Consider the following 20,173-nt stretch of genomic DNA (forward strand, 5'->3'; position numbering starts at 1 on the left):
GTTTTCAAAAATGCACAGGTTTGGTAGGTTTCCCTATGTGCCAGCTGAGCTAGAGGCCAAAATCTACAGCTAGGCACTTTGCAAAAAACAGCTCTGTTTTCTGTCAAAAAATGGGATTTGTCCTTGTTGTGTTTTGGGGCATTTCCTGTCGCGGGCGCTAGGCCTACCCACACAAGTGAGGTATCATTTTTATCGGGAGACTTGGGGGAACGCTGGGTGGAAGGAAATTTGTGGCTCCTCTCAGATTCCAGAACTTTCTGTCACCGAAATGTGAGGAAAACATGTTTTTTTAGCAACATTTTGAGGTTTGCAAAGGATTCTGGGTAACAGAACCTGGTCAGAGCCCCACAAGTCACCCCATCTTGGATTCCCCTAGGTCTCTAGTTTTCAAAAATGCACAGGTTTGGTAGGTTTCCCTAGGTGCCGGCTGAGCTAGACACCAAATTCTACAGGTAGTCACTTTGCAAAAAACAGCTCTGTTTTCTGTCAAAAAATGGGATGTGTCCACGTTGTGTTTTGGGGCATTTCCTGTCGTGGGCGCTAGGCCTACCCACACAAGTGAGGTATCATTTTTATCGGGAGACTTGGGGAAACGCTGGGTGGAAGGAAATTTGTGGCTCCTCTCAGATTCCAGAACTTTCTGTCACTGAAATGTGAGGAAAACATGTTTTTTTAGCCACGTTTTGAGGTTTGCAAAGGATTCTGGGTAACAGAACCTGGTCAGAGCCCCACAAGTCACCTCATCTTGGATTCCCCTGGGTTTCTAGTTTTCAAAAATGCGCTGGTTTGCTAGGTTTCCCCAGGTGCCGGCTGAGCTAGAGGCCAAAATCCACAGGTAGGCACTTTGCAAAAAATAGCTCTGTTGTCTGTCAAAAAATGGGATGTGTCCACGTTGTGTTTTGGGGCATAGCCTGTCGCGAGCGCTAGGCCTACCCACACAAGTGAGGTGTCATTTGTATCAGGAGACTTGTGGGAACGCTGGGTGGAAGGAAATTTGTGGCTCCTCTCAGATTCCAGAACTTTCTGTCACCGAAATGTGAGGAAAACGTGTTATTTTAGCCACATTTTGAAGTTTGCAAAGGATTCTGGGTAACAGAACCTGGTCAGAGCCCCACAAGTCACCTCATCTTGGATTCCCCTGGGTTTCTAGTTTTCAAAAATGCGCTGGTTTGCTAGGTTTCCCCAGGTGCCGGCTGAGCTAGAGGCCAAAATCCACAGGTAGGCACTGTTTTCTATGAAAAAATGTGATGTGTCCATGTTGTGTTTTGGGGCCTTTCCTGTCGAGGGCGCTAGGCCTACCCATACAAGTGAGGTATCATTTTTATCAGGAGACTTGGGGGAACGCTGGGTGGAAGGAAATTTGTGGCTCCTCTCAGATTCCAGAACTTTCTGTCACCGAAATGTGAGGAAAATTTGTTTTTTTAGCCACATTTTGAGGTTTGCAAAGGATTCTGGGTAACAGAACCTGGTCAGAGCCCCACAAGTCACCCCATCTTGGATTCCCCTAGGTCTCTAGTTTTCAAAAATGCACAGGTTTGGTAGGTTTCCCTAGGTGCCGGCAGAGCTAGACGTCAAATTCTACAGGTAGGCACTTTGCAAAAAACAGCTCTGTTTTCTGTCAAAAAATGGGATGTGTCCACGTTGTGTTTTGGGGCATTTCCTGTCGTGGGCGCTAGGCCTACCCACACAAGTGAGGTATCATTTTTATCGGGAGACTTGGGGGAACGCTGGGTGGAAGGTAATTTGTGGCTCCTCTCAGATTCCAGAACTTTCTGTCACTGAAATGTGAGGAAAACATGTTTTTTTAGCCACGTTTTGAGGTTTGCAAAGGATTCTGGGTAACAGAACCTGGTCAGAGCCCCACAAGTCACCCCATCTTAGGTTCCCCTAGGTCTCTAGTTTTCAAACATGCACAGGTTTGGTAGGTTTCCCTATGAGCCAGCTGAGCTAGAGGCCAAAATCTACAGCTAGGCACTTTGCAAAAAACAGCTCTGTTTTCTGTCAAAAAATGGGATGTGTCCTCGTTGTGTTTTGGGGCATTTCCTGTCGCGGGCGCTAGGCCTACCCACACAAGTGAGGTATCATTTTTATCGGGAGACTTGGGGGAACGCTGGGTGGAAGGAAATGTGTGGTCCTCTCAGATTCCAGAACTTTCTGTCACCGAAATGAGAGGAAAACGTTTTTTTTAGCCACATTTTGAGGTTTGCAAAGGATTCTGGGTAACAGAACCTGGTCAGAGCCCCACAAGTCACCCCATCTTGGATTCCCCTAGGTCTCTAGTTTTCAAAAATGCACAGGTTTGGTAGTGCCAGCTGAGCTAGAGGCCAAATTCTACAGGTAGGCACTTTGCAAAAAACAGCTCTGTTTTCTGTCAAAAAATGGGATGTGTCCACGTTGTGTTTTGGGGCACTTCCTGTTGCGGGCGCTAGGCCTGCCCACACAAGTGAGGTATAATTTTTTTCGGGAGACTTGGGGGAACGCTGGGTGGAAGGAAATTTGTGGCTCCTCTCAGATTCCAGAACTTTCTGTCACTGAAATGTGAGGAAAACGTGTTTTTTTAGCCACGTTTTGAGGTTTGCATAGGATTCTGGGTAACAGAACCTGGTTGAGCCCCACAAGTCACCCCAGGATTCCCTTAGGTCTCTAGTTTTCAAAAATGCACAGGTTTGGTAGGTTTCCCTATGTGCCGGCTGAGCTAGAGGCCAAAATCTACAGCTAGGCACTTTGCAAAAAACAGCTCTGTTTTCTGTCAAAAAATGGGATGTGTCCACGTTGTGTTTTGGGGCACTTCCTGTTGCGGGCGCTAGGCCGGCCCACACAAGTGAGGTATAATTTTTATCGGGAGACTTGGGGGAACGCTGGGTGAAAGGAAATTTGTGGCTCCTCTCAGATTCCAGAACTTTCTGTCACTGAAATGTGAGGAAAATGTTTTTTTTTAGCCACATTTTGAGGTTTGCAAAGGATTCTGGGTAACAGAACCTGATCAGAGCCCCACAAGTCACCCCATCTTGTATTCCCCTAGGTCTCTAGTTTTCAAAAATGCACAGGTTTGGTAGTGCCAGCTGAGCTAGAGGCCAAATTCTATAGGTAGGCACTTTGCAAAAAACAGCTCTGTTTTCTGTCAAAAAATGGGATGTGTCCACGTTGTGTTTTGGGGCACTTCCTGTTGCGGGCGCTAGGCCTGCCCACACAAGTGATGTATAATTTTTATCGGGAGACTTGGGGGAACGCTGGGTGGAAGGAAATTTGTGGCTCCTCTCAGATTCCAGAACTTTCTGTCACTGAAATGTGAGGAAAACGTGTTTTTTTAGCCACGTTTTGAGGTTTGCATAGGATTCTGGGTAACAGAACCTGGTTGAGCCCCACAAGTCACCCCAGGATTCCCTTAGGTCTCTAGTTTTCAAAAATGCACAGGTTTGGTAGGTTTCCCTATGTGCCGGCTGAGCTAGAGGCCAAAATCTACAGGTAGGCACTTTGCAAAAAACAGCTCTGTTTTCTGTCAAAAAATGGGATGTGTCCTCGTTGTGTTTTGGGGCATTTCCTGTCGCGGGCACTAGGCCTATCCACACAAGTGAGGTATCATTTTTATCGGGAGACTTGGGGGAACGCTGGGTGGAAGGAAATTTGTGGCTCCTCTCAGATTCCAGAACTTTCTGTCACCGAAATGAGAGGAAAATTTGTTTTTTAGCCACATTTTGAGGTTTGCAAAGGATTCTGGGTAACAGAACCTGGTCAGAGCCCCACAAGTCACCCCATCTTGGATTCCCCTAGGTCTCTAGTTTTGAAAAATGCACAGGGTTTGTAGGTTTCCCTAGGTGCCGGCTGAGCTAGAGGCCAAAATCCACAGCTAGGCACTTTGCAAAAAACAGCTCTGTTTTCTGTCAAAAAAATGGGATGTGTCCACATTGTGTTTTGGGGCATTTCCTGTCGTGGGCCCTACGCCTACCCACACAAGTGAGGTATCATTTTTATCGGGAGACTTGGGGGAACATAGAATAGCAAAACAAGTGTTATTGCCCCTTATCTTTCTCTACATTTTTTAATTCCAAATATAAGAGAGTGTGTAAAAAAGACGTATATTTGAGTAATGCCCTGCAATTCACATGCTAGTATGGGCACCCCGGAATTCAGTGATGTGCAAATAACCACTCCTCCTCCAAACCTTATCTTGAGCCCATTTTGGAAATGCAAAGGTTTTCTTGATACCTATTTTTCACTCCTCATATTTCAGCAAATGAATTGCTGTATACCCAGTATAGAATGAAAACCAACTGCAGAGTGCAGCTCATTTATTGGCTCTCGGTACCTAGGGTTCTTGATGCACCTACAAGCCCTTTATATCCCCGCAACCTGAAGAGTCCAGCAGACATAACGGTATATTGCTTTCAAAAATCTGACATCGCAGGAAAAAGTTACAGAGTAAAACATAAAGAAAAATGGCTGTTCTTTTCAGCTCAATTTCAATATTTTTTTATTTCAGCTTTTATTTTCTGTTGGAAAACCTTGTAGGATCTACACAAATGACCCCTTGCTAAATTCAGAATTTTGTCTAGCTTTCAGAAATGGTTAGCTTTCTGGGATCCAGCATTGGTTTCACACCCATTCCTGTCACTAACTGGAAGGAGGCTGAAAGCGCCAAAAATAGTAAAAATGGGGTACGTCCCAGTAAAATGCCAAATTTGTGTTGAAAAATGTGGTTTCCTGATTCAAGTCTGCCCGCTCCTGAAAGGTGGGAAGATGGTGATTTCAGCACCAGAAACCATTTGTTGATGGCATTTTCAGGAAAAAAACTACAAGCTTTCTTCAGCAGCCCTTTTTTCCAATTTTTTTCCCAGTTTTTTGGAAAAAAGGAAATTTTCACTGTATTTTGGCTAATTTCTTGGTCTCCTCCAGGGGAAACCACAAACTCTGGGTACCATTAGAATCCCTAGGATGTTGGAAAAAAAGGACGCAAATTTGTCGTGGATAGCTTATGTGGACAAAAAGTTTTGAAGGCCTAAGCGTGAACTACCCCAAATAGCCAAAAAAGGGCTCAGCACTGGTTGGGGAAAAGGCCCAGCAGCTAAGACGATAATTAAAAAAATAAAGCACTTACCTTTCCTTGCCGTCACACAGCTCCTCTCCATCTCCAGATGCTGCAGGCACAGGCTTCCAGCCTGCCATGCGCCAATCCTGATCAAGCCCGGCAACTGTGTTGGAGGAGCCGCCACTGAGTAGAAATAAAAATTTTTAAATGAAGCTTTGTCTCTGAGGGTATGGAAAAAGAGGAAACGAGCTGGCGTCTTTGGGCAAGGATTGTGCGAGTATGTGGCACTGTGTCATCAGGTCCGGAGATGAGCTGGAGTACTGATGGAGGCCACTGGCTACACTTTTCAGAGGGGAAGAGCTGTTGCAAGAGTTTCTGTACTGAGTCTGGTACTGGGGAGATTCAAAAGATTAGAATTCTGTAGTTAAAGCGTCTACCAGAAAGAACATTAGTAAAAGTAAGTACCTTATTTTTCCGAGTGCAAATTTTGTGCGTGCAAAACATGAGTTCACTCTTTCAAACTCGTCTACTTTCACACCTAATATAAAATGATCAAAACACTATGTGAGTCGGTACTGTCTCATACATTCACTTAATATGCATCCTCATGTTGGCCATCCTTTGCATCTCGGGCTAAAAAGCAATTAAAAAAAAAAATATATATATTTTAAAGAAAGGATGCCAAATCTGCTACTGTTTCTCTATTTCTATTTTTCGTGAAGCATTAAATTGCCATTCCTCGTGGATTTTTCCTTTCGCATGCTGTTTCATAATGCAAGGGTGATTTAGCTGACTAGATAGAGTTACATGTCTGGGGGTCAGATATGTACACGTTGGCCAACAGGGCTATGCATAAATTAGTAGATAGAGCGCTAAAACGTGCATTACCATAAAAACCATTGGATGAATATAATTGACAAAACGCAACTGAGTTAGTGGTGTGTCAAAGGTACTCCCGCAAAGCTGCTTAAGCTGGGCCTGGAGGAATACATTCGAACATATTTGAGATGTTCAAAAGGCATTTCTCTTAGGCTGTATTAATTAAAATGGGCAGAGGCACTCACTGCTAAGTCCAAGTTAAACATTTCATAAACCAGGTCATTTTCCAATTCATTGATTGCAGGCGATGCACAATGGCCCTCCTAGTTTTCTGCTCCACTTCAGCCATACTCGCTCTCCACGTTTACTTATTTATTAATCTATTTTAAGGAGTTCTGAGTGTGGGTGAAAGTGTGGTGGTAGGTGTGTAAAATGTTCTGGCTCCTAGGGTTGGGAATGAGTGCCCCACAAGCACTGACTAGTTTGAGTGCAATTATCGTTGTACATTTCCGCCTACCGATATACCTGCAGGCGCACTTTGAGATGGTTAGTTGTGTAGTACTGTGCACACTTTTAGTAGAAACTCAATATTTGGTGGAGAATACACAACACATACTCATATTGAAGGAAACATAATTTGGCTATGTTTAGTTTAACTTGTAAACTAATAAATAGCAGTGCCCAAAAGTGTTTTTAGAAGCCCAGTTTGGCATATATCAGCATTGCCTTAAATTAAGGCTGCATAGTATAGATTTTACTTCATGCCGTTTTCTTCCACCTGTATATACTCCCTGCCCCTTTATTTCCCTCTTGCAGGTTCTTTTTCGTTCTTTGCTTTCTCTGTTTTTCTCCGTCTTTCTTTACCTCCATGTTTCGTCTCTTGTGTTTTTCTCTTTCTTCCTCTGGGTCACAGTTTGATTAAGAAAATACAAATGGGCGCTATGACTAGGGCCTTTCTGTAGTGTATGCAAAATGCATGTCAAAAAAGGTTTGAAAAAACAAACATTCCGGGACTGTGTAGTGTAATAGGTAAACATAGGAAGAAAGTCAGCTCTGATTAAGACAAGCTTGTTGAGTGTGATGACAGAACATTAGTTTGCTGTGTAGTTATGAGATGTACATCTTTATCGGGGTGGTGGGGCTGTATTGTAGCACATATGGCTCACGCTGTTCGTGACGTGGGGTCCCGGAGCTGGGAGCATTGAGAAAGGTGCACACAGGGGTGGGTCTCTGAAAAAGGTGCCAGACAATGTGCGGGCGGTTGAAGATTTATATCCACTGATTTTGGCAGAATATCTGACACTGAAGCCACCCATACATATTGGTTCTGTTCAGGATAGTGGAGTTGGTCCTCTCTTTACATAGAAGTTCAAGTAGAAGTGACGGCTGTGTTTCAGATTACGTAGCTATCTCGAGTGTTAGACATATAGCAAAGGTTTAGTAAACAACAAGGCTGCCGCTGATGTTACAGGTGTGCACCCCAGAACGTTTTGTTGTCCCTCTGGTAACAGACTTGTTACATTTGTACACATCTGAGCTGGCGTTGAGCAGAGTTGCTATTTAGATTACTCATATATTTTGTTGCCTATCTCAGACACCAGGACTGTCTCGTGTTGTGAACGTTACAGGCGGATGACTGAGGCAGAAAGCGGTCTCCTTTGGGTTCCCCATGTGAAACACATGATTACTAGACAGCAGCACATGTCCAGATTTTAAGAGTGTAGTTCGAACAGGGGAGCTACTCCTTTGTGTTCCAGAGATGTTAGAGGTATGCACCTCGCAGAGCACAGCAGTCTCGAAATACTCTGGCAGCATACCGTAGGTTACCTAACTGTTGTATACAGATATCCTTATCAGCCTTAGTATCCCTCAGGCACGCACCTGGGGCAGAAAGTCCAACGCTCTTTCTGTAAATGGTATGGACCAAGCCATGAAGAGACCCAAGGTATTGCGCGGGCCAGGGCGATGTTACAAACCAATATCACAGACTGGAGGATTATCAATCTGCCTAAACAAACATGATGTGAGTGTGTCTTTGTATGTGTAGAAGCCCTTTAGTCTTGTGTTCAACAAGCATTGGTAAAGCCAATCGATTTCGCCAATGCAAGGTATTGACTTTGTCATTGTTTTTTGCCATGGTGTACTGAAGCGAAGCTGCTGGGCACCATGGCTGAAAGTTAAATAAGACGCGGCCAGCGCTGACGGCATTATATTGCTTTTTATTTTTATTGCTCGTGGGAGGGAGGCAAGGGTGGGGAGGTGGGAGAGGCAACACCGAGGGCAGAGAGTGTGTGGGAAATAAAAGTGCTATGACAGGGCCACTAGTGTCCGTTTCATAGCACTTTTATTTGTTAGACCATGCGAGGTGGTCAACAAGAACAACAGAGGGAGCGAGGGTGATTAGGGCAGGGCAATGAATGGAGAGAGCAAGGTGGGTCAAGCCTGTACGACAATTAACTATGGAAGAGAATGCGCAACGGGGGAAGCCAACACAGACAGCAGAAGGATGGTGGATGCAAGCCAACAGGGACGATGAATGGAAGAAGGGAGAGAGTGGCCAAGCCAACACGGACAGTGAACAGAAAGAGGGCCAACAAGAACAAAAAAAAGAGGGGAAGGGCAGGTCGGGGCAAGTGCAGGGACTGTGGAGGTACACAGAAGAAAAGAACCATATGAGGGAGCCAACTGAAAAATACATATTGTGGAGGAGTGCTTATATCCAAAGAAAAAAGTAGCACCTAAAAGATGAGCTATGGAAGGACATAAGTAATGCATTTGTACTTCAGGCGAGGGACAAACATATAAAGACAAAGGAAGCTTATGTCAGCTGACCAATGAGAAGCAAGCAAATGAGAGAGACAATAAAGCCAACCGATGGTAAGCAATGGTAAGGCAGTAGGCGAGGTGTTAAAAGCAGGGCCTTCCTCTGATGGTGTACACAACAGCACTTGGCTTTGGAGCACTGATACAGCCCTGCTAGCACTGCTTGGGTTTTCCTCTTACTTGCCAGATCTCATTTGTCCCATCTCATTTTTCCAAGACTTAATCGCTCTTGTTGATGGCTAATTTTTCCTGGCCATGGCCATGTATATAAAATACTTTTTTGCCACATTTTTTGTTCCTCTTAGAACAGCTGCTGCGTTCAGGAATTTTTGTACATTATGTTTCTTCTCTGATTCTTCACTGTCAGTATTTGTCCAGTGCCCCTTGACGCACATGTCCTGCTTTTGTTGATGGTCACTGATGGCATAGTGAATTGAACCTTCAGTCTCTGCTCATGAAAACAGCAAGAATCATCATACAAATAATTCACATTTGCCTCCACATATAAAACACCAGTGCTTTGCCAATAAACCACAAAGCATGTAAAGCACAACATCTTAATGAAAGTAATCCATGTAATAAAGTAACTCAAGGCTAACCCAATACATTGATCAGGAACCATGGGCAGTTATAGTGACACATAATACAGTGGTGTACTGCAGACTGTTTTAAATCACAGATTCAGCAATATGCGGATGCATTATGCACCCAACAGAAAAAAATCTAGATTTAAAACATAATGTCAGACCAACCAGAAACAGATCAGTTAAATACATTTTAGAACATTTGTAAAGGTATTGATTTTGAAGTGCTCAGAAAGTAATAACATGAGACAACAAACATGAGAGAGTAAAGCATGTATACAGAGAAAAACAAATGCCTCTCAATCAAGAAGCTGTATTCAGGGAGTCTATGTGTTTTCTAGTCAATGGCGTTTCGGCTTCTATGGTGATCTGGAGCCATTATCAGGGCTAGGTAGCAAAGAGACCATGTAAAGGAATTGACCAGCCAGTCCAAGCTGGATGACTATTTGTATAGGGCTCTCAATTAACCATAGAGAGCCCGTAGATCGAGCAACACAATCATATTGATGGGAGCGAAGATATCAGAGGAGAGGAGGGCTCTCCTCAGTGTGGTGTATGTAAGATATAGAGTGCCTTGTGGCGTACCTCTACTGGAAGTGTGCTGGTGAAGTCGGCATAAGAGCCAAGAGTGAAACAATTTTCTCTGCTGCTTCAGTATGCAAGTTATCTGCATTAGTTGCTCATTTACTCCTAAGGGGCTGGAATTCATTTCCCCTATTTATTGAATTTCCTGGTTTATTAATTTAATTATGAAACCTTTGAATTTGCTCACTCTCGGTTGCACGAGTATCTTTTGTCACCCATTGGGTGCCATGCTTGAGGCACTATACATTAGCCGGGGCTCCAGCTTCCATGCGAAGCAACATATATATGAAACAAATCGTCTGCTTCTTCACATTGTAGCAAAATAAACATTGAACCTTAAAAACATTAATGCTTGTAGCATGCAGGGTGTGCTCTACGCCTAAAGACAAATGAGGTACAACATCAAAAGTATACGATTTTGTACTACCGTTCACAACATTTTATTCAACATTTATTGAAACATATAGTAAAATTAAGCACCACTGATAATCAACTTATGGCCTCATTGGAACCAGACGCTGTAGAGATCTTCCTCCCACCTTGCTTGGACGTGTTCTCATGTTACTCACTTTCTCACCACTACATATAGCGTCTGTTATTTCTAAGGCCTGCTCTTTAAATATCCTGTTAGTTGCTCCATATGCAGAGCATAACACTGTAGGTTCCCACACTATTATAAGGCAATAGGACTTCGGCCCTGTGCAAGCCATAGAGCAGAATCATTTTGATAGGTCAATTAAATAAAGTTGGGCTTTACTTTATTTCAAAGAAGATATAGGCTGAAGGACTGTACTTAGTAGACCAAATCTAGCAAATGTGATATGAAGTGATCGTTGACACAGTGCACAACACTATGGGTCTGATTCACAAAAGTAAACTTACACTGTTGTGTAAGCTTACTACTTTTTGGTATTCACAAACTATGTGTGGAGTTTTATAATTGCACACTTCCTATACTTATGTGTGTGGAGTTCTTCATCCTATTTGCAGAGTTTCTGGGTGTGGAGAATTCTTCCCACATAAGTATAGAGAGTGCAGAGGCGTAACACTCCGCACGTAATTTGTGAATACCAGAAATTAGTAAACAACATGAGTGTAAGTTTACCTCTGTGAATTAGGTCCAAAGTTTCTTATCCCACGATTGTAATGGATTGTATCATTACCCAACTTAATGGAAATCATGATAATCTAGCACAGGAGTATAAAAGTCTAAGCCTGCCTCGTCAAGATAGGAAATGATGATCATGAGCGAGGCGGCGCTTCAATACGCTGATATAAGTAGCAGTTTTCGGACAACAACTACTGATGGCATCAAATTGCTGCAAAAAAAACCAAACTTTTTTCCAGTGGCAGCTCGTGGAGGGAAAAGGGGTGGAGCAGCACAGCGTGTGTATAATAATAATTTTTTTTAAATTTGCTTTTGCGCCACTCCTCGCCACTCCGATCCACTCCCCGACTTCAGGTACAGGCTCTCAGCCTGCTCTTCTTCCAATCCTAATGCTGCTTTCATGCTGCGGGCGTTAGGATTGGACGGAGCGCCTAGTCAGGGAGCTCCGAGGCAGGGTGGAAGTCTCTGCCTGCTGTCTCCAATCCTGCTACTCCGTGCCTGCGTTGCCGGGTTGGAGAGATCCTAGTGTGCATGTATGTTTGGCCTGGCCCGAAATGGCTGGTCAAACATACATGCGCACTAAGGAGGAGTGCTGTGCACTCCCCCTCAGAGTTCGTCAAAGCCCGTGGCCCCACCTCTTGTACAAGAAAACAATATTAAACTTAGTTTATTATCATTTTCTTGTAAACGTTTTGCAGCTGCTGGCGGGGCAATGCTCCTCCGCTATAGCGGAGGAGTCTTCCCTGCTTTTTTCCCATGCATGAAGGGAACTTTTTGGTCTCCAGAGTTGAAAATCCTTCCATAGTCTCTGATTCTGAGCTATCACTTACAACAAGCCGATTGGGGCTTGCATACCCTTTTATTCATGAGCCATTGTTTGTCACCAATGTGACAGAAGCCACTAATGATAAACACAGACATTAATACTTTATTATGCTCATATATGCTGCATATGATTTGACCGAACAAACCAATTTCCCAATGTTTTCTACCATCTGGCACAAATTGTTTCAGCAAGATGAGGTGAGGAACAGATTAGACACAGCTTCGGGGAGCCTGCAATCTGAAACCTGATGTAGAAAGCCTTTAGCTTCTGTTTTCATGCTTAATTCTATTTGAGAAATTATGGGCTTTTATGCCTAATTCACATTTCTAAACTGCACTGTTTGTGAAGCGATTTGCATTAATTGTGAAAGCTATTCACAGCAGCAATAATTAGATGTACAAGGGCATTCCTGTTTAAATTACATTCCACATTTGTCAGCATGCACAGCGAAGTACATTAGTGGATATTGCTGAAATAACTGTCGTGCTTTTGTATCTAAATTGGAAGTCTTAAATACTTTTTATGCTACTTAAGTTTCCATCCAGCTAGTTGGTACAAATGTACTTAATTCAGCCATATCAAACAATACTCAATAATTTATAAAGATGAGCTTACTATATATTTCATGCACACAGCCAGCCCTGAGAGCTGATCATTTGTCTACATGTCTTGCTACGCTGTTAGAACAACGTTTTTTCTTTGTATTTAAAATGCAAGCTCGTTATTGTAGATTAGCCAAGGAAAGTTCAAGTGACTAACTTTCAAATTGCCGAAATGTTGCCAGTTGTAGTTTACACTATCAAAACAGGTTTTTTTCCGCCTTCGGGGTTCTTTACTTTATTCAGCGAGTTGTCTTGAAAGTTATCCATGCCGAGACCCTCACAACGCAAGTGAAAATAAGTCAGGTTCTCCAGAATGTAATATTTATTTGCTCAAGATTAAAATGTTTGTTACTGTAAGTAAGACATAAACATTGCTGTGAGACTCTAGAGCATTTCCCCCATTAAATTTAGTCAAAGAGTGTGATTTAGAGAAGGAGATAAAAGGGACATCCCCCAAAAAGACAGATTCTTCTGGGTCTGGCACTATGTGGAAGGGAGAAAACACGACTTTGCGAATGCACAGGCTCAAGCATGGGGAACAAAGTCGTGGTGGCTGTCACGATTTAGAAACTGGCCAGGGATTAAACTGCGTTTGTTCAGGCCGAGACTCAGGTGGTAAGTAACCAAGGTCTTCTCACATAGAAACCTGATAAAATGTTCCAAACATTTTGGCAGAAAACTCCCAGCATGTCAGGGACATTGTAATGTAAGTTATAGTTACATATAGTGAGTAATTTAATTTATTGTTTCAGTTCATTAAAACCATAACATTTTGCCATTTACATAATAAAATCTTTCCAATATAAATTAGAATTTCTGTTACAGAGTAATTAAAAATGAATAGAAAACAAATTTTATGTTTTAGCTTTCCCAGGCCACCCAGCTCCAAGTCCTTGGTCGTGAGGCTGGAGAAACCTCTTGCACAGTACACCATGAGCGGTGGATCTGGTCCTAAGAAAGCCTACAGGGTGGATGTGCTATAGGGTTTAGACCAATTTGCCAGAAAGAACCAGTTAGTGTATTCCTGTCTTACAGCTAAAGGGTATGCCGGTTTACTCAATCAAAAAGTTCAAGATACTTAAGTAAGACACAACATTCATCGACAACCTGCTATTTAAGAGCATGCGATAAAAAAATAAAAATAAATTAAATCATCTAAAATGTCTCGGCTTATTATAAAAGATATACAGATTTAGTCAAGACCGGGAGTTCAAAGTGTTTTAGAAGGGACATATCATTTTGTTATTGTCATGGAGTTTAAAAGTATCTTAAAAATCGTATAAATCCTCCAAAGTATGAGACTTAACCGACCCCCCAGGAACTGATGCAACTCACCTTGAAAAGCTTTTTTGACTTAAAGATTGACAGGACCTGTAATGCCCTGCACTTTAGACAAATTCCTTAATCCAATTGAGCTAGGTGCAATTGGAGTGATTTCTGTGTGACCTGGGAGAGTTGGAAAGTCGTGCTATTTTGGTCAAGCCGTACTGGCAGCTACAAACCTTAACATCCCTTTTGTTGCAAAGCATGTCAAGAGCCTGACAAACTTATAGCTCTCCTACAAGTCCGTATGGCTCTGTCGGTGAACATCCTCGTAAGAAACCTCCTTCGAAGGTCTAGCAGACCCAGGCAAGTGCAGATTATGTATAGTAGATCTTCCTTTTTACACGAACAGTGCCTACACTGCTGCGAAATAGTGTTCCTCCAATGCGGAGCGTTGGCAGGTTTCCTGGTTGCACTATCATAAACTTGTGTTTCATGTGCAGTGCGTAAGGAGTAGAAAGATAAGCAGACGGTTCTAGTTTGGCATAGTGCTTCATAATCATCATCGCATGTGCCCGGGCACTGAATTTGAAGTTTTCTTCAGTGAACAGAAGTAATTTGCTGGCCTTGTTAACTCCTCTTGAAAATGAATTGTATGTCTGTACTGCCTCCCACAGATCCTTGAGCCGTAATTGGCTAATAGATAACCGGAGGTACTTATTATAGGCTGAGTGCTGGTCATTTTCTAGGGCCCACCAGAGTGCATCATTCAGTTTGTTGGCTGAGTGGCCAAGTTATAGCCGCCTCTGCTCTTGTGGCCAAGTCTTGCTGTACAAGTCTGAATTCAAGGCGCAGCTGCGCTGGTGAAGTGGAGTTTGGTAATTTGAAGACTCGCCTGAATACCTTGAGCTGGGTTTTATCTATCAGGGGGTCTTCCAGAGCATGCATAGCCACTCTAGCGTAGGTTAATGTGGAAAGCATTCTGGATGAGATGAATATTAACAGTGGACGGAATGACGGACTATGTAGCCGTTTGGCCAGGAGAGAGAAAGCATGTTAGTGCTGAAGTTCTTTGCATGATGTATCTCTTCTGTTGACTGAAGGAGGCCTAGGCATCTAGAATTACTCCTAGATATTTATAGTACGGCACTGCCTTTAGTGAAACATTGTTTAAAGTCATCCTTGGTCTGAGGATGTGCCCGCATCCTACACACATTGTTTTAGATTTTGACATGTTGATTTCCTGCTGGCTGGAATGAACGTAGTTGGCCAGAATATTTAAAGATCTTTGTAGCCCGACCTTGTACAGCAGAACAATACCAGATTGTCCGCATATAATACATGTGACAGTGAGAGCCTTCCCAGGCGTGGGGGGTTAACATTTCCACCATCCAAAGCTGGAGTCAAGTCTGCCATAAATAAGTTGAACAAGTGCAGGGCGAGCACACAACCTTGTTTCAGACCGAGGGTTGTGGAGATTTTCCTTGAGAGCTTCAGGCCATCTCCAATTTTTATACGTACCCATGTGTCAGAGTATAAAGTGATTATTGCATTCAGGAGGGGGGCTGGGAGACCCCATAGCTTCTTTTTGCTCCAGAGCAGATGTCTGTTCACTCGGGCAAAGACGGCCTTAAAATCGATAAAGCTAAGATGTTGTTTTCTATGCCGCTGTCTGCTCTGCTCTACCAGAAAGGAGGTTATTAGGGTATTCGTCATGGTGCCCACCCCTTTCCTGAAGCCTGTTTGGTTAGTTGGAATAATATTATGTTTTTCTGACCATGCTGTTAATTCAGTGAGGAGCAGGAAAGCGTAGTTTTTTGCCTCACGTCAATAAGGGCAATAAGCCTGTAGTCACCCGGATTGCCACTATTGCATCCCTTGAAGATAGGATTGATTATAGTGCCTTGCCAGCTCTTTGGGATACCTCCTCCTAGAGTTGCTTCCTGGTATAGGGAAGCCAGCACTTCTGACCAGAAGACTGCTTCTTTCCTGAAGATGACTTATGGAAGGCCATTTGGCCTGGGGGCTCCTTCCCAGCGGGCCTCAAGGAGTGCTCAATACGTCCTGCCAGTGGACAGAGTGAGCGCAGTCATCTCCCAGTCTTCCAACGGGAGGATATTTCTCCTTTCAGGTGTCCTTGATGGCAGTTGGGGGGGATTTCCACAGGGATGGCACTTCATTGGGAAAATTGTCTTGAGATATCTCACCCAGTCCTTTTCAGGGATGTTTGAATTGTTAATTAAGGTCCCTAGAGTATTTAGATGGTTAATGATTTCCCAGAATTCCCTGGGGTTCTTTCCTTTCGCAGCATGTACTAATTTTAACCAAAAAGAGCTCTTGCCTTCTGCCTTTTCTTTCCACATTTGTCTTTTTTACACCTTCTTTGTGTTCTTCAGTTGTTCCCAGAGGAGCTGATTGCCTGGGCGAGCCTTCAGGCATTTCACCAGCTTCCTTTGAGCTTTTTTAAGGAGGTAGCTTGACTTTGAAAGGGGGGCCAGGGTGAATTGGCTGGTTCGCTGAACTGGCTGTGATAGATAGCGGGAAGAGTGCTGGTCCAGTATTTTCTTTCTGAAATCTTCCCAGGCGTCCATTATGTGTCCGTGGTTTTTGAGGCTCTCCAGCATCTGCAACTTTGCAGATAAGGAGAAGTCTTCTATTGTGTCAGATGACCAGCAAAGACTCTTCAAGCTTGTTGACAATATAGAGCCCACTTGTACCAGGGCATGTTGATGCAAAGGCACTGAGGACCTTAGGGTGAGTATTTGGTAGGAATGGTCACTGGATGTGGTGTATTTTATTTTGAATTGCCGTACCATGGGGATCAGAGGCAATGTAACTAACGTGTAATCTAGGATGGACCTTGTATTAGGGCCGTGGAAAGTGTGGCTTGGTAGAGAGTCACCTGGGAACCTTCCATTTAGGACCCGTAATGTGAGGTATTCCAGCGACGTCACCAACTGCGCTCCGTGCTGGTCATGATGTATAAAGTTTGATGACACCTGTGTTGGGACGTTCCAACACTAGTTGTCGGCACTTAGTGCTTTTCATCCTCTTGCACCTTAATTAAGTTTGAGTTGAAGTCTCCAGTCAGGATGATGTCCCAATCTGGGTGGGTCTGGCGGTAATGCAAGAATTTGACTGCTAGCCTTTTTATTGCAGGCCGCTTGCAAGAAAAGCCAGGATATATGTATGAGTTGACCAGCAACATTGGTGGCCTGTCGTTAGAGGTCCAGTTACATTGTTTGAGCACTTGGCAGTCTAGGCCTTCTTGTGGCAGCTCTTCTACATCCATTTGCAGGTCTAGTGAGAAGTAGACTGCTAGTCCCCCACTTGGCCTTCGATGCTGTTTGTGCTTGACGGTATTTGTTTGAAAGGACCTGAAACCTGACAGCGGAAGATCCTGTTGTGACCAGGTTTCCAGAAGTGTAATTATGTCCATGTTGTGCCAGGCTTTAGGTGGGGAACCTGCTTCCAGCAGTGGCTAGGCACCTGCTATATTCCAGGATAGAAGCCTTAGATCTTTCACAGCTGGGCATGCCTCTGATAGTTGTGTTTCTCATGCAAGACGAGGGCATTAAGAGCCTGTGGGAGCCACTTCCATCTGGGTTCAGCAGATAATGTTTGGGTTTTGGCATGGATGGGGTCTTTGGTTACCTGGATGCATGGGGTAAACACCTAGAGCGCCGCTTAAGACGTTATAGGTTGTTCGTCAGCTACTGAGGGAGCGTTGTAGCTTAAAAGCGGAAACGGGTATCCGTCCAACTCTGGCTTGGTTATAGAGATCCCCCAGATCTCAAAGCACGATGCAAAGGACAGACTTTGGTCTACTATTTCTGCTGATTCCCAGGTTGTTAGAGTAGCTTCTGGTTGGTTGTTATCCTTAGCTGATTGAAACTGTACAGTTGTTAATTCTGCTGAGGACAAGGTGTTAAGCTCTTCAATTGGTTTTAAAGCCTTATTATGTTCCCTCTATTCAGGATGTTGTGGCTCCTCTGTGAGGTATAATGTGGTTGAAACTGCTCCCTTGTACCTTGAAGGCGGTGGTTGCTGTGACGATGTATAGTTAGGTATAAATACATTGAGGAGGCATTTTAAGACCACTGAAGACGTGGTGTGGTGGTCCGTCATGGGCACTGTCAGGATGGGACTGAGGGGCAATAGGAGCTACAGTCACATGGTTCTAGAAATCAGGGAACAGAGACAGTGGACTAGAAAGTGGGCAACAGCGGAGCCACCATGGAGTTTTTATCACGGAGGCCACCACTCCAGTGGTGTTTTAAGGCATGGCCAAAGTGGTCTCTGGCCCCCAACTATTCAAGGGCCTCCTTCATTAGGCTCCAATGAAGTTCTCAGACTATATAAAGTTTTTAAATAACCCATTAGTTTACTTATTTCTATTTTTGCTTTTTAGCCAGCCCAGGTTCTCTGCCATTCCATCCCCTACCTGAGCGACAGGGTTAAAGAAAGATTCTGATTAGATTCAGCAAGTGTTTAACATTTTAAAGTGCATCGGTCTAGATCAACAGCACAAGCGATTCCCTTTTTGAAGTACATGTCACTTGCTGTGCATGCTACCTGAGTGACAGCATCCTTCTTGTGTAGTTTCTGCCAGACAGGATTTTCTATGTAAAGTCTCATCTTCCCAGTACCCACCAATTGCAAATAGGTGCTTTTTGTGCTGTTTCCCATACGTACTGCACTTATCGGATTCTAGGATGATGTAAATTATTTAAGAGTAAATCTATATGGAATTCTCATATCAAAGTGTACGCCTGAGCACAACAAAGTTGTCTTGCACATTTGCAGAAAGAATGCAAAAAAATGCAGTGTGGTAAAATGTCTTTAAGTTTGTAATTAATTGCTGTTTAGCTTCATACGTCATACTTTATTTTGGACTATATAGAATTGCTGACAAATTATAAGCCCACATTTCTCCTTATTCTTTTATTGCTAACCTGTTCTTCAGTGGCAGCATCTTTCATTTAGGTAGTTATCCCCATGTGAATGTTTGGTTACAGATCTCAAACCCTGGTTGAATTTCCAGATGAAGAGTTACACATGGTCATATGGATCCAATGGAGTTACATATGGTCATATGTTGCTACACATAAGGAATTTTGAGAAACGACTCAACTGCTGTTGAGAAAATGCCAGGTTTTCCAGTAGAATCCTGTAACTTGTACGTAGTGCCCAAGCAACTGATTCTGATTAGCCGGGTAAAATGAAATAGCAATAAATCATGGGGAATTACCAGTATGGCCGGGTTCTTATTTCCCCAGGCATAGTATTACTGCTTTATTAGTAGCTCTGCAGTTAATATTGGGTTAGTAGATACTACAAGTTATCTACTTTCAGAGGTGCAAACGCTAAATATTGTGTTTTCCCATGGCATACATTTCGCGGAATTAACCATCCAGATCTTTGCAATAATTTTGAACACGTTGTAATGCTTATTCAGGCACAGTCATTTTTCCACCAAATTGGGATCAGCGGCACTTTCAGATTGGGGACCTAACTGTGCTGAAGTAGATTTACTTTTATTTTTTTCTGCTTAACATGCATATTCCTAGGTCCAAAAGAATATGTAATGAGCAGAGCATATTTCTAACTGGCTATCTATAATTATGAAGGATTTTATAATTTTGCTGTAGAAGGTGGAGGACCTACTTTTAGAATAAGAATCCAGATTATTGATGTTCTTTATGTATCAGAAAGTCAGTTCATTTTAATTGTAAAATTTAAAGTGCAGTATAATTAATTATGTTTCAGTGTCTTGTTTTCTAACGATAGAATTTATGTGAACCAATATGTATTTTTGTCTTTTTTCTGCAGGAATCAAGGCTGTTTTCTCTGGGCACTATCATCGGAATGCTGGTGGGGTCCACAAGGGTCTTGATATGGTGGTTACATCAGCAATTGGATGTCAACTTGGTGAAGACGACCATGGGGTTCGGGTGGTAGTTGTCACTGCTGATAAAATTGTGCACAGATACTATAGCTTGAAGAAACTTGGAGAGGAAGGAATACAGCAAGACTTCTTGGACCTGATGAAACAAGAGTAATAGAAAGCTGATCAGTCTTATACATTCATTTACGCTCTTCCAAAGCAAACATTTACATTAAAATGACCGCAATAAAGAATTCATAGAAGAGAGACCAGTCAAGTGATTTTTAAAAATAAAGTTTTTTGAAAATATCCCTGTTTATGTGTCATTATACCTCACTAGAATTCCATGCATGTCTGATGTTCTTGTGCATCCATTCTCTATGATTTGAGAAATACTGTCATAACAAAAGCTTAGAAAAAATATGTTGTTCATTTATTGTCAATTTAATCTAGATTTACATTTTATGAAAAAAACATACTGTGTAAATTGACTTCAGTATACTACAAAGCTCTCATCCTTGCAGTATACATTCATACCTCTAAATATATATGTTTTGTGGTTTATTTAAAAAACGATGGCACAGCAAAGTAGTCCACTGAGTTTGTGGTATGTAAAGCAAGTCAATAAGAGTTCCGGATACCTCTTGTTG

At 42.9% G+C, this 20,173-nt stretch overlaps 1 protein-coding gene across 2 annotated transcripts in view; it reads left to right on the forward strand.

The window, feature by feature from the left end:
- CPPED1 (calcineurin like phosphoesterase domain containing 1) overlaps positions 1-19,832 on the forward strand; it is an 887,250-nt gene extending 867,418 nt beyond the window's left edge. For both annotated transcript variants that reach the window (XM_069210177.1, XM_069210176.1), the window contains one exon: positions 19,469-19,832. In XM_069210177.1, coding sequence (XP_069066278.1) covers positions 19,469-19,597 — 129 coding nt within the window. In that variant the 3' untranslated portion in view covers positions 19,598-19,832. The remainder of the gene's footprint in view (positions 1-19,468) is intronic.
- The last annotated feature ends 341 nt before the right edge of the window (positions 19,833-20,173 follow it).

This window comes from Pleurodeles waltl, chromosome 10 (assembly GCF_031143425.1).
Source record: "Pleurodeles waltl isolate 20211129_DDA chromosome 10, aPleWal1.hap1.20221129, whole genome shotgun sequence".
NCBI classification, from domain to species: Eukaryota; Metazoa; Chordata; class Amphibia; order Caudata; family Salamandridae; genus Pleurodeles; species Pleurodeles waltl.